The sequence below is a fragment of the Suillus paluster genome (assembly GCF_016628075.1).
Source record: "Suillus paluster strain FC165 chromosome Unknown EDB91scaffold_11, whole genome shotgun sequence".
In the NCBI taxonomy this organism is placed as follows: domain Eukaryota; kingdom Fungi; phylum Basidiomycota; class Agaricomycetes; order Boletales; family Suillaceae; genus Suillus; species Suillus paluster.
In genome coordinates this window covers 354147-368699 of record NW_024537571.1, presented here as the reverse complement: position 1 = coordinate 368699, position 14553 = coordinate 354147, and the positions used below count along the sequence as shown (strand labels likewise).

At 48.3% G+C, this 14553-nt stretch overlaps 2 protein-coding genes across 2 annotated transcripts; one reads left to right on the top strand and one right to left on the bottom strand.

Annotated features, from left to right (window-relative positions):
• Positions 1-297: 297 nt before the first annotated feature.
• EDB91DRAFT_1327823 (ABC protein) lies at positions 298-7485 on the top strand. The gene is made up of 40 exons (XM_041325259.1): positions 298-432; positions 479-838; positions 890-941; positions 1004-1069; positions 1122-1478; positions 1533-1577; positions 1639-1773; positions 1825-1998; positions 2066-2072; positions 2130-2182; positions 2237-2381; positions 2435-2485; positions 2538-2604; positions 2658-2775; positions 2827-3219; positions 3268-3381; positions 3432-3545; positions 3594-3638; positions 3692-3758; positions 3811-4212; positions 4265-4388; positions 4441-4521; positions 4578-4680; positions 4730-4772; positions 4828-4917; positions 4967-5032; positions 5081-5164; positions 5214-5373; positions 5429-5477; positions 5537-5609; positions 5666-5718; positions 5772-5796; positions 5843-6044; positions 6096-6176; positions 6224-6304; positions 6390-6683; positions 6732-6817; positions 6870-6931; positions 6983-7240; positions 7291-7485. The coding sequence occupies exons 2-39, from the start codon at positions 678-680 to the stop codon at positions 7088-7090; spliced, it is 4431 nt and encodes a 1476-aa protein (XP_041180124.1). The 5' UTR covers positions 298-432; positions 479-677; the 3' UTR covers positions 7091-7240; positions 7291-7485.
• Positions 7486-8871: 1386 nt separating this feature from the next.
• EDB91DRAFT_1245568 (ABC transporter) lies at positions 8872-14317 on the bottom strand (the record flags this gene model as incomplete). Its single annotated transcript, XM_041322561.1, has 21 exons — positions 8872-8988; positions 9044-9240; positions 9295-9573; positions 9628-9634; positions 9688-9835; positions 9886-10145; positions 10202-10367; positions 10417-10553; positions 10606-10763; positions 10826-10855; positions 10919-11003; positions 11056-11160; positions 11214-11241; positions 11293-11313; positions 11363-11913; positions 11967-12104; positions 12154-12605; positions 12654-12835; positions 12891-13486; positions 13538-14024; positions 14193-14317. The coding sequence occupies 21 exons, from the start codon at positions 14315-14317 to the stop codon at positions 8872-8874; spliced, it is 4269 nt and encodes a 1422-aa protein (XP_041180123.1).
• Positions 14318-14553: the final 236 nt, after the last annotated feature.

The window sequence follows — 14553 nt, the reverse complement described above, 5'->3', positions numbered from 1 at the left end:
CAGAATGACAAGGGAGTGCACACCCGAATTCTGTCCTTAAGGATGGCGCAACCAGGCGCATGCCTTGAAAGCCGCCGTCAGACACAGCGATGAGACTCAAATCAGTCTTCAAGGTTGCAGACTCTTGGGGTATGCCGATGCCCGAACTTCTCGTAATAAGCTACTTAGACCCTTGAACCAAATGAAATCTGGTCTATCAATATGTAAATCAATAATTATTACATACTTGTTTCATGACGGATAACGCCAAGTCAAAATGTTAAATAGTGCAGGGTCGATTGATCACCCATGTACGTGGCACATCTTTGGCGCAGACCGCTGTCTAATCTTTTTGCTTTATGTAGGTTTGAAAGAGGACGACAGCGTTGTGTGAGTAAGGGATAAGTCTTCGGGATGAAGATTTCAGATCTCAGCAACGTACAAACCCCATGAGTAAACCTTTTGGTTGGCACACGTGCTCACACCATCATTCGAACAGGACATCTGGCACGAATCCATGGTTTGATCGACTGCCAGCAGTCACTAATGTCGAGGCCTTGGTAATGATTGCGATGTGTAATACTGCATGAAAATATCAAGTCACGTCGAGTATCTCGTCACCCTCTCTCTCCACTTCATAATAGCCACCCTCTCCCAGCTAGCCGCCATCCATCTAGGCTGCCCCTGCATCCGTCCGTATGTCATGCAATCACTCGGAAAAATCGATTGTAGAGGAAGAGAAGGTCCCAATCGAAGAAGAGCTCAAGGAGGTTAACATAGTCAATTACCAACCTTTAAATCTTCAGCTCGATACTGGCGATGAGTATGTATACTTTCGTCAAAAGTGGTGGCAGTTGTGGTAAGTGAAGTTGCGTTTGCAAGCAATGCACTCCTCACCGGCCGCGGGCAGGTTACCTAAGGACCCACCACTTCCAGCTCCCCCGTCTCTGGAGGATGCACTGGTGCGCGAACCTTCCTTCGTTAATTTGCTAAAGGACCCTCCAAATAACATCGTGTTCTGCAGCTGACGCCTTTGGCCAATGCTTCATTTTTCTCTCAGCTCACTTACACCTGGATGACCGATATAATGGTCAGATATTGAATAGTGTTTTCAAAATACACGTTCCAACGCATATATACAGGTTCTCGGATATCAGCGCACGCTGCAAGCGTCTGATTTATATAAAATGGACACATCCCAAGAGTCAGCCGTACTTGCCACTAAACTAGAAGATGCATGGCAGCGGCGTGTCAAGGCAGCAGCCGACTGGAATGCACGTCTTGAGAGTGGAGAGCTCAATCCATCCTTCATCAAGCGTACCGGCTGGGCCTTACGTGCAATTCCCTGTAGAGGTCAGAGACAATGCGCGACCTGGTCTGAGCGATGTGCTGCATTTCAGAAACATTGGCGAGAATGCGAAGGACGGAAAGAGGCCAGCCTTGCTTGGGCTTTGAATGATGTCTTTCATGGAATGTTCTGGACCGGAGGTGTATTCAAGGCAAGGGTCTTCCTCATAAATCGTCACTGTCAAATCGATTTACACACCACTCAGGTCATTTATGATATGAGTCAACTCATGGGTCCTCTCGTCCTTCGGGTGAATAGCAAGCCGTCTTCGGTTGTGGCAATCTCTGATGCTTCTGTCTGCCCCCCTGCAGCAAATCGTCGTCTTTGCGGAGGAGCGTTCCGCTGCCATCATTGCCGGAGAACCTGTCCCCAATGTCGGTCGCGGTATCGCCATGGCTATTGGGCTCTTCGCATTGACTGTGATAGCAAGCGTCTGCAACCACCAGGTTTGTCAACCTTTGTGAGAAGTGAACTCGGCTAAGCTGACGCTTTTCAAGTTCTTCTGGCGTTCAATGTTGACAGGCGTACTGGCTAGAGCTGCACTGATAACATGTATTTACGAGCGTGGAGTGAACCTCACAGGCAAAGCGCGCGTCAAACTCAGCAACGCCGCACTCGTCAACCATATTTCCACGGACGTGAGCAGGATCGACGCGTGCGCTCGCTTGTTTGTGAGTCATCAAGTTAAGCATACGCTCATGGCATCGACTAACAGCAGCTTAACGCTCTCACCACTAGCATGCAGGTGAGTATATGTGACTCCTTTGACTTCAAGATGTCGAAATGCCTTACTATCTTCAAGCTTGGACTGCACCTATCCAGGTCACAGTTTGTCTAACCATTCTTCTAACTATGGTTTGTTGCACGCTACAAATAATTCATCTCGTTCTGACGACACTTGAAAATTAGCTGGGACCATCTGCGCTCGCTGGTTTCTCGCTATTCCTCTTCTTCATCCCACTTCAAAGTCGATTGATGGCACTGCAGCGCCGTATGCGCTTGGGATCGATGAAGTGGACTGATCAACGAGCGAAAGTCCTGCTAGAAGTACTCAGTACGTAACCTTGGAACGGCTAGGAAGAGCGGGGATACTGAAGGAGTGCACAGGCGCCATGCGAGTGGTCAAGTATTTCTGCTACGAGATTCCCTTCCTTCAACGTAAGCAACAAGTCGAAGCACCATTAACATCACGCTCACGAACGTCGCTTAGGGATCTTCGAGCTTCGAAAGCAGGAATTGCGTAGTACCCGACGAATTCTTCACTCAGGTTCGATGCAGTAAGTCCAGATGTGCATGGGTGGCGACACGTTATTGATTCGGTCTACTTCAGCCTGGCGCTCGCTATGTCGCTCCCAGTTCTCGCTGCTACGCTAGCCTTTGTCACATATACCCTTATAACGAAGGACTTCAACGTTGCCGTCATCTTCTCCTCGCTGAGTCTGTTCCAGGTGAGATCCTGTTGAGGAGCGTACATCAACATGCAGCTAAGCTATACATAGCTTCTCAAGAAACCAATGATGTACATGCCCCAGGCACTATCGTCTATCCCTGACGCATCCAGCGCGATCCAGCGGCTCACGCATATATTCCATGCAGAGCTTATTTCTGAAGATGCACTTGTGATCGACAAGGACCAAGAGCCGGCGCTTCTGGTGAAGGACGCGACGTTTGAGTGGGAGTCCTTTGGGAACGACTCCGATGAAGCTTTCAGCTCGAAGAAGGGTGGAGGCGATAGCAGTGGTAAGGACAAGAGCGCGAAGGAGGACAAGGCGAAGGAAAAAGAAAAAGAAACTCCTGGAAAAGACGCGTCGCTCTTTAGGGTCAAGAATGTGACCATGACCATCCCACGAGGTCAACTCGTCGCTGTAGTTGGGCCTGTCGGAAGCGGAAAGGTGATCTCGCTGGACGAATTCTTGAAACCACTACTGACCCATGAACAGTCTAGTTTGTTGCAGGGTTTGATAGGGGAGATGAGGAAGGTCTCTGGACATGTTTCATTTGGCGGTCGCGTTGGTTATTGTCCGCAGACTGCATGGATCCAGAATGCAACTTTGGTGAGCAGTGTTGATCTCAGAGAATGAATATATCTGATATTTTATTCCAGCGTGATAATATCACTTTTGGCCAACCTTTCGAAGAAGATAGATATTGGCGCATTGTGGAGACCGCTTGTCTACTTCCGGATCTCCAACTGCTCCCTGATGGGGATTTGACTGAAGTATGGTGGATAAATCTGACTCGATAACACGGCTGATGATCTTTTAAGATCGGAGAAAAGGGTATCAATCTCAGCGGTGGCCAGAAGCAAAGAGTGAGTTTATGACGTGCCTTCGCTTTAAGACCTTAATTCTATCTTCCGCCTAGGTTAACATTGCTCGTGCCCTGTATTTCGACCCTGAAATTGTCATACTTGATGACCCACTCTCAGCAGGCGAGCCATATGCTTTATTTCACGTTTGTTATACTGACGAAAGCCCTTTCAGTGGATGCTCACGTCGGAAAGTCCTTATTCCAAGATGCCATCTCGGGTGCCTTGTGCAATCGCGGTGTTACCGTCATTCTGGTGACGCATGCGATCCACTTCCTCTCGCAAGTAGATTACATTTATACCATGAACAACGGGGTCATCACAGAGAGCGGGACCTACGAAGAATTGATCTCCCGCGGTGGAGATTTTGCACGTTTAGACCTAGAGTTCGGCGGTCATGGATCTGAGGGGAAAGATGATGACCAGGCAGAGAAAGTGACTCCGCAGACAGGCGTTACTATCGAGGATGTCAAGTCGAAGTCAGAAAGAGCCAGAGACAAGGCCACTGGCAGTGGTAAACTCGAAGGTCGCTTGATGAGCAAAGAGAAGCGGTCGACGGGCTCTGTGTCTTGGAGAGGTGTGTTCAGGTTCGCCTGCCGGGGCTTCCCCTCATTGAAACAGTTTCACAGTGTACTTGACCTACTTGGTTGCGGGACGCGGTTTGATAACAGGACCTCTGGTTCTTTTGTGCACCACCGCGATGCAGGCGAGTCAGGTCATGAACTCGTATGTACTAGTTTGGTGGGAGAGCAAGTCAGTTTCGTTTTATCGACTTCTTGATCCTATTTCTGACATCCTGGTGCAGCAAATTCGACAGACCAAACTCATTCTATCAGACGCTGTATGGTTGCCTCGGGGTTAGTCAAACGGTCTTCACATTCTTGCTGTAAGTCGGTTCCTATCGCCGATGGCAGCACGCTCACTTAATGTAATTGGCTGTAGTGGTATCACAATGAACTTCATCGCCTTTTACGTGTCTCAACACCTGCACTACAAGTCCGTACGCAATGTATTTTATGCGCCCATGTCCTTTTTCGACACTACGGTGAGTAGTTATGAGGGCATAATAACAGATGTCGACTATGTTCCTGCAGCCTACGGGCCGAATCATGAGCGTCTTTGGCAAAGATATTGATAGTCAGTATCTCGTTAATTTGTACTATGATGTGCTTTGCTGAAACTTTTCCATCAGGTGTTGACAATCAACTAGCAAGTGAGTCGTCTCAGGTCTGTCACCATGGTGAGATGTTACTCATGCATGTTCCAGGTGCAATGAGATTGGGTACGTCAGCCGTACACTTCTCTTACAAAGACTAACTGTAGGGATCCAGTTGCCATTACGCTGTCCGAACTTATGGGCTCTGTGATCATCGTTACTGTTCTTGAACCATACTTTGGTAAGTATGTGGGAGTCATTTCCGAGGATGTGGCTCACCCTTCTCTAGTAATTGCTCTTTTCTTCATCGCGATCGGTTTCATCTACTTCGCTGCCTTTTATCAAGCTAGTGCCCGGGAGGTCAAGCGCCTGGGTTCGTTGCTGTGTCTCTGACCTAGAAACTCTCTGATATCGACCATCAGATTCTCTCCTTCGCTCTATTATGTATGCCCACTTTTCCGAGACCTTGACGGGACTTCCTACCATCCGAAGCTACGGAGAAATGAAGCGGTTCATCACCGCCAATAGATACTACATCGATCTGGAGGATAGAGCTCTATCCCTCGTGGTTACAAACCAGAGGCAAGTATTCTTATATGTATTTCACGGCGGTCGTTGGCTCATCGCCTTCCATCAGATGGCTTGCGATCAGGTTGGATTTGATGGCAAGCATGCTAATCCTTGTTGTGGGTGTCTGTTTAAATGGCCAACACCTCAGTCTCACCCAACATTGCGATCTCGATAGGTTGCTCTTCTCGCAGTGAGCGACGTCTCCGGGATCAACGCCGCCCAGATAGGGTTAGCACTCACGTATGCCAGTGGGTCTCCTTATGTCGCCACAATAGTCTACACTGTTAACCTTTTCGTACCAAAGTTTCGCTGGCACAAATGTGCGGCGGCGTGATAAGACAGACAGCAGACGTCGAGGTAGGGCTTTCCTTGTCGTACCTTACTGGCTATTCAATCTTCGTTTACTTCAGAACAACATGAATTCAGTAGAACGAGGCAAGTCGCGAAATTTACGATACTTCCACTCTCTTATTCTTCACAGTGACACAGTACGTCGATGAGGACGTGATACCTCAAGAGGCACCGCATGAGATCGAAGAACGCAAGCCCCCGGCGCAATGGCCTGAGCATGGCGTCGTCGAATTCAATGACGTTAAGATGGCATATAGACCGGGCCTCCCCGAAGTATTGAAGGGCATCTCGGTCAATGTCAGGGGAGGCGAAAAGATAGGTATTGTTGGAAGGTCAGCTGATTTGTTGGATCCAAAATGTGAGCTGATTCGGCGTCCCATCAGGACTGGTGCTGGTAAATCTTCGTTGATGCTCGCGCTATTCCGAATTATCGAGTTGTCCGGTGGTTCGATCACTATCGATGGGTACGCTGGTCATCGCTTGTGATGAATACCGTTTTCACCCTGTCCAGCATCGATATATCTACGATTGGTCTTAAAGACCTTCGCTCCAAGATTTCTATCATCCCACAAGATGTTTGTTGGTTTTCCTTGTGCCTGCTAACACAAGACTGATGTACGAACTCAATAGCCTCTTCTCTTTAGCGGTTAGTGTCGTTAAGACGTACTTCTTTGGAGCGCTAAAGAGTCAACAGGGACCATACGATCCAATCTGGATCCGTTCTCCAAACACAATGACGCGGAGCTATGGGATGCGCTGCATCGATCTTATCTTGTTGACTCTGGCACCGACCCGAATCAGTCAATTCCCAGGAATGGCATCAGGGACGAGCAAACTTCCACCAGCCGCCATCACCTTGACAGCCCCATTGAGAGGGAGGGAGCAAATCTCAGTGTTGGGGAGAGATCTCTGCTCAGTCTAGCTCGTGCGCTGGTCAAAGACTCCAAAGTCGTCGTGCTTGACGAGGCCACGTTGGTCATGTGCTCTTCTCCTGGATGCGTGATGTTGACGTTTTTCAGAGCCTCTGTCGATCTCGAGACCGATAACAAGATCCAGCACACTATCCAGACGCAATTCAAGGGCCGCACGCTCCTTTGTATTGCCCGTGCGTTTTATCGTTCTTGCTCTTTGCTGTATGTAATGTGATGATCCTTCAGACCGACTTCGGACTATCATTTCGTACGACCGCATTCTGGTCGTCAACGCTGGCCTTGTCGCCGTAGGTTTTTTTGAGCGTCCTTCAGCGGTTAAAACTCATACATACTCTCAGGAATTCGATACTCCATCTAATCTTTTCAAAGTGGCGGGCGGAATTTTCCGCGAAATGTGCGAGAGGAGTAATATCTCCTTGAGAGATATAGAGATGAGTAGAGATTGATTTCTTTTCATGGTACATAAGTACAACGTCAGTGATTAGATGACTCACCATTGACGCGCCATTCTACGTATCCTCTATCTTCTGTGGTTCAGTTGAAGAAACTAGTTCACAACGATGATGGCTCAACATGTGAATAGTGAACGTAGTGTGGTACGCAAGGCTCACAACCGTTTTATATTTCCGTAGATGATCACCAATAGAATACATCCCTCTGGACCCCTCCTCGCGAATCGCGATCTGTAAGCTGATGTTGTTCCACTGCGCCCTCAAGCTTTCCGTCAACTCTAGGCAGCGATAAGTGTGCGTGCGATCGCTGAACGAAACGAGGAAAGCTGGGATGCTGACTGATGAAGCACATGAGCACTGAACAGCAAATAGTGTAGTCTAGCTATAGGTAATCAGGTTACTATAAGATTGTTATGGTCATGGATCACTTTCATGAAGACTGACGCCAGGTGGCCAGAGGTCACCGCATGAAATGGAATTCCGTACATCCATTTCCAAGCCTATCAGCGAACTGATGAGCCGCAGATATAGTCTTATATGACGATATATAGAACTATTTTCCTTTATATTGGAATATAGAGTCATAAAGTCATGTAAAACGCCGTAATCGACGTAAAGTACCCTGGGTAGGCTAGACTCACGAGTTCTCTGATGAAGCTGTTTTTCGTCATTTTCGTGCACATTTTTCCAACATCAAGATGAAGATTCCGTTGCATCCGCGATGGAGTTTCGTAGACTTCGACGTTCGACCAACACTGGTATCAGTGTCAGGTCGGGGTAACCCAAGGATGACCCTAATACCAGTGTTGGCCGAGGTTATGTTGATGCCTATCATGTCCGAGTCAGAGCTACCAAACGTGCGGCGCGTGATTCTCGTGTGAGCATCAGTATGTAAGGCTCGATTGAGTTCTAAGGGGAATCAATTCGGTGAGATGCGATTTGAGGAGAAGGGGTTCGTTATGAGAGTAGATAGCAGTGAGAAGACTAGAGATCAGTCGGTGATGCAAACAGAGACTTTGGCTTTGACGGAACGTTCGGACGGCTGCGAGAGTGCGGATCACTAAGAGGGAATCTAATTGACTAAGTAAATGAGAAATACATGCGGATTTATATATGTCGAGAGCACGGACCAAGCGCTGTCAAGGCGCGAGTGGCGTCGTCAAAGCGTAAGTACAAGGAATGAAGGGGAGTTATGAATCTGATGATAGATAAAGACAAAGGCTAATAGCGTGAATATGTGAAATGATAGAAGTATAGACAGAAAGGGAAACAAGAGGAGAAGGCCGTGCGTGATATGTCACGGTCGTTGGGATATTGGTTGAAGCGAGCTTTCATCGTCAAAGGCGTAGCCTTTCTTACAAGTAAACCGGTGAGCCGCCGATATTCCCATATTTTGTAAGTTGTCTCTTGAACGTTTGAACGTTAAAGTACTTCAAGTGATGTTTTGATCAGTGACGTGGCACAAGACAGCACACTGGCATATGGGAAAGGGACTAATTATCCTGCTGACGTGAGGGATCTCCGCGGGTAGCAGAGATGGTGGAAGGCACGCGAGCACAGTGCGAGACATGCAGGTGGACTACAGCTCCGAGCTCAAGATATGCATATATGTATACTTATATGTTGTAGATTTCATGAATTTCAAGAATAGTACGTATGGAACCTATAGATTCAAACCCAAATTGTAATCATCCCATGACATGCTTCCGAGCACTGTAGTAATGTATGCAAGATCATAACCAGCGAATCTATATCTATGTGTAGTCTAAATGTCATCACGCTGCATGTTTAGATGCAGACAGAATATCGTCGAAAGTGATAGAGGATCGGTCGCACATCCCGCGGAATATACTATCTGGCATGGCGAAGAGATTAGCAGGGGTATCGAATTCCTTAATGGATTTTGGTCAGCACGGAATTAGACAGCGTCAAGGCATGTGGACGTACGGCAATCGTACCAGCATCCATCACACATATCCTGTCATATCCAATAATGGTCCGGAGACGATCTGCATACTTGGTGTAAGTCGATGCAAAGCGATGAGTCTTCTCCAGCTTACGTGCAATGCACAGGATCGTGCGCTCTTTAAACTCGTTGGCGATCGTATCCTGAATCTTGCTGTCGGTCTCGTAGTCGACGGAAGCTGCGTAGAAGTCTATGAGAATGCATGCACTACCAGAACAAACACCATAATTACCCGTAGCCTCGTCAAGAATTAAGATCTTGGTGTCATTCACGAGAGCTCTCGCAAGAGAGACAAGAGAACGTTGCCCGATCGACAGATTGCTACCTTCGTCGTCGATAGGACTATCAAGAGTAAATCTAGGTGCCGGCTGCCCTTCAGCAGGGGGTGATGCAGAGGTGGACGGGCGATCCCTGTCTGACTCCACAAGATACGCCCGCTTCATTGCGTCGTAAAGCCTGGCATCATCGTGTAGCTCAAAAGGATCGAGGTTAGTCCGAAGAGTACCGGAGACTAGAGTGAAAAGGTCAGTTGACCTGTTTTTAGATCTAGCGCGTCATCACGCACAAAGGAACTGCGGATATGTCACACAATCAGTTGATGTTCAAACAAACACATGCAACTTACAGCATCTTGAGGAATGATCGACAACCCTTTTCTGAGCTGCGCTAAACCCACGGTCGAAATGTCTACGCCGTCGATGGATATAGACCCAGATGCCAGTTCCACTATACGATAGATAGCAGTCATAATGGACGATTTCCCGGCACCAGTCCTGCACCCCGTAAGCCACAGGAGCGACTTAGAATAAAAGAATATACTTACCGCCCAACGACACCAATCTTCTCTCCAGGGGAGAGAGACATACTCAGTCCCTTCAGGACAGATGGTAGCTCCGGGCGATATCTCAAGACCACATCCTTCATGACGATCTCGCCCTGCGAAGGCCAGTCAGCCGGAGCAGGACTATTTTCGACCTCATGCGCAGCCTCCTGTTCGACCTCTGTCGCATAGTGCACGACACGCTCCACGGAATTCATGTTGTTCTCGACTTCAGCAACCTGGCGGACCATCCATCCGAAAGACTGAATTGACGGGTCATCAACCACACCCCGAACGATGATGAATAACAAAACACTACCTGTTGCACCGTAAGGATATACGAGAGCGCGACACCAGTTTGTGCCGGAGAGATCGTGAATCGTGTTCCAACGGTCAATAGTGCGACGGCGAGAGTCAGTAACGTGCCTAGGAAATCAAGACGTATGCCGAGCCATCGTTGATTCGTAACCGTCATCCAGTAAGCACTGAAAGACATCAGTAATAATCAACATCGCATATCATTACACCAATTACCGATTTTCAACATCAACGAGCTCGATATTTTCCGCGCGGAATCGGTCGAGTTCGCCGTAGGCGCGAATGGTAGTTAAACCCGATAATGACTCGGAAAAGTGAGAATAAAGCGAGGATCGCAGGAGTGCATCCATCCGCTGTGGAATTCCGCGTCGGTAGAAGTTCACGAACGTGATTGAAACCACCGACCTTCAACTCACGTGCACTTGCGCGGTAGAACATTGCAGAATAGTAATAGCAGATCAAGATGAAGAAGGCTGCGACAAGGAAATACGGTACGATTATGGATATGAGAATGATTGCGCCGATGATTTGTGATGCCGTTGATACTAGCATTCTGAGAGAATCTGCAAACGCAAGATATACGTCAAAAACTATTCACAAAGGACTTCAATGCTGAAGCGCTCACCGCCAATGAAATTATCGACAGTGTCGATATCTACCGGTCTGTGTCAGAAAACAGAAAATGCGGGCAATCGAGACCTATGGGTTTCAAACCTACCTTTGGCAAAACGATTCATAATGCGACCTAAAGGCGTAGTCTCGAAGAAGCTCATTGGAGCATACAGAACTCGCTCCAGTGACCTCTGTCAAAAGGTATTAGGGCCAGCAGCCACCGATACACAACGATGCACGTACGCTATGCAACTGTTGGGAAGCATAGTAAGTGAGTAGTGCGAACGTAGCTCCCATCATGAACATGGTCAACGCTTGGGAGACACCGAGAGCAGCATAGATGCCAGTCTGCGTTGTACGGCCATCAGTGTGCTTTAGTCATGTGCAACACAAGAACTCACATAAAATCCTGACGATTGGTGCCATTTGCTATAAAAGTGCTGAGCACATAGATGTATAGGGAATGCAGCATGCACGTACTACTCTTGCCAGTAAACCAGCCTAACAAACCACGTCAGCGAAATGACCAGGACATATAAAAATCACATACCAATACGAAGACATGACACTGGAGACTTGCATAAGGACCAAAGAGACCAATAGCAGAGGCACCAGAACAGTGCCGTGAGCTGCTGTGAGATACTGTCGATATACTTGCAACTTTATGGCACCAGTGTTGCGTTCTTCCTCCTGCATCATCGCTTTCCCAGTCCTCCCTATCTCGTTTTTCTTCTCATCAATGCCTGCAACATCAACTACCTCCTCTTCTTTCTTCGTAGTATCCTCCTTTGATCCGAATTCCGCGACGAATTTGGAGAAGGCACCATCGTTAGCCATGAGTTCGGCGTATGTGCCACGTTCCGCAATGCGCCCATCAACTATAGTATATATGAAGTCGACCTCGGGAAGAAAGTGGAGGGCATGGGTAACAAGAATGCGAGTTTTTCCTGCGTTTCTCTTCAACACATTCTCGAATACTGCCTTCCCGACGTGTGCATCTAGTGCAGATAGTGGGTCATCGAAGATTTGAATGTCAGTATTGCAATAGATCGCGCGACATATGTTGATACGCTGCTTTTGGCCGCCAGAGAGTGAGATACCCTGTGCCAAAAAGCATCAGTTCATAGTCCTGCAGGACGAAGAGCTAATATTACCTTCTCACCAACTTCTGTAAGGTCGTAATTGGGTAACATCTCCAAGTCAGGCTCCAGGCATGCGTCTCGGACAGCCTTCCAGTATCGCTGCTCGTCAAATGGACGTCCGAAACAGATGTTATCACGAATGGTTGTGTTCTGTTTCTCCCTTAGTCGCCGATGCCAGTGAGCTAATCAAGGAGCCTACCTGGATCCAAGCGACTTGGGCACAATAGCCCACGGAGCCACCAAATTCAACCTTACCAGAAGTCCGTCGCATTTCGCCAATAAGACCCTGAAGTAGGGAGGTTTTCCCCGTGCCGACGGCTCCCACGATAGCAACGAATTGGCCCCGGGGTATTTCCAAGTCAATGTCCGTAACTTTGAAAATATTTGCATCATCTGCAGGAGTTGGTGGAGGCGTTGGAGGGCGCTTGCGTTTGCCCATCTTCATGCCCATTTTTCCGCCTTTCCCCTTCTTCTTGGGATCCTCGGGTCGAGGGGGCGGACTATCCCAGGTGAAGCTGGCACCTTCAGCTCTGACGGCGGCATTCATATCGTCATTTATGACGAGCGTCTCGTCAAGCGTTTCTGCGTCGAAAACCTTCACCAGTCTGTCGCATGCTGTGGCCGCATCAGCAATGCTGCTCAATGACATGGCTAGAAAATCTGTGAGATTACAGACGCAAATGGCAATAAACGACGCACGTAACATCATCAAGGGCATGCGGACCAGCTGAAAAAGAGTCAGCGACGTGAATATATTCGCCGCTTCAAGGCTGTGTCCGGTCAACGCATATGTGACGAAGGCAAGGACAGCAGCGAGAGCCGGGAGAGAAATTGCGAAAGCGTTCATCGCGGCTCTCATGATTAGGAGGGTGCGGATATATCTGAATGAGAAACAACTATCAAAAAAGACTAGTGCAATATGAAATGTTCACGTACACCATCTCATTCTGTCGATATTCAGAAATGCGTTTCAGGAATGGAACCTCCCAGGAAAAGAATTTGATGACACGCATGCCACTGAGGACCTCTTGCAAGATCTTGGAACGCTTGTCTGTCCAAACCATGCTTTTCATGCGAAGGGAGAAGAGACGGGCTACAGCATACGTCTGGATTGGCGTCGCGACGACGAGAAGCGCAAAACCAGCGAGTGCACTCGGGCCGAGATTGATCAAAAGCAAGATCAGGCAAATAGTCAGTTGAATCGGAGCGGCCCATGACATATGGAAGTATCCCATACAGAAATCTATCCGCGAGACATCAGTGGATATGTGGTTGACCAATTCACCATTGCTTAAAGTGACGCGAGCTCGTGCGGTTAGACGAAGTGATTTCGAGTATATTGCCGTGATAAGACCTCCACGAAGAAGGACACCAGTGCCCATGCTACGGTAGAAGAAGTGATTATTGCACCATGACGAGACGAGTTGCAAAGCCAGTAAGCCAAATGCAAGCCCAATTCCCTGGCCAATTGGAGGTGTCGGTTGACCAGTTTGATGATTTGTGTATGATTCTGTGGCAAAAGTGATAATGGCCTAGGCAACGGTTGAGTGCTTTGGGAAGTCATTTCGTAGAAGAATTTTAACCTTGACCAGAAGAGGACTAGTAACCTGTGCTGTGTCACTGGTAACCTTCAGAATGCCACCAGACCAAAACCACCAGAAGATACTATCATTCATCGCCAAGATGAGACTTGCTTTGCGCCTTCCATCCTTTTCCCTCCATTGCTTCTCGCGTTCTGCGCGAACACCCCGCATGGACCACCACAAACCCTTCAACCCCGGGCCGATTTCACCCTTAGTCAAGCGCTCGTTGTATTCGGTAGCCTTCTTCCGCCGAGTCTCGTACGATTTTAAAATTGCATTGGCAACCCGCGAGGCACCTCGTTCTTCCTGGAGTTTGTAAAGGTCTGATGACTCAAGTGGACGAGCATAGCCAAGGGCAAGCAGAGGCGTCATCCAATGGAACCATAGAAGACTGACGAAGCCAGCTGTGGCCTCAGGAATTAATTCCGCGTCGTGAACGGATTTCTTCGGGGCCAGAGGAGGACCACTCTTCCCGAATAGGAAGAGCCTAGGGAGCACAAGAATGTTAATGATGAAACTATATGACTACTTCAAATGAAAATCTCCACAAGCGTAGCGGAATGTGGAGCACACTATGTGGCGGAAACTGAATATTACTACTGGCAGTAGCCTACGAGCCTACAATAAGCAGTCACACGATAGGTCCAGTACTCACCAAGATAGGAACGATTGACCGGTCTTCGACACATCGGTCTCCGACACATCGGTCTCTGACACCTGAGCCTTCTCAGCGGTGTCGAGCTCGGTATCTTGGAACTTGACTGGTGTAAGAGGCGCCATGGTGGTGCGCAGTCAGAAGTCCCCTGGATCTATAAGAGGGTGTTTTGTACCCTACGCATGCACGCGTGTGCGTACTAATTATAATCCTCGTCCGTCAAATCATGCTTACAAAATACCAAAAAGAGTTTAGCCTCGTGTTGGCCTCGAATCCCGCTTACGATACTCCGAGGACCGGTCACATCGGAGCAGAGTTCATGATGACACAGGATGACATATAGCTCGAACCGCGCCTAGCT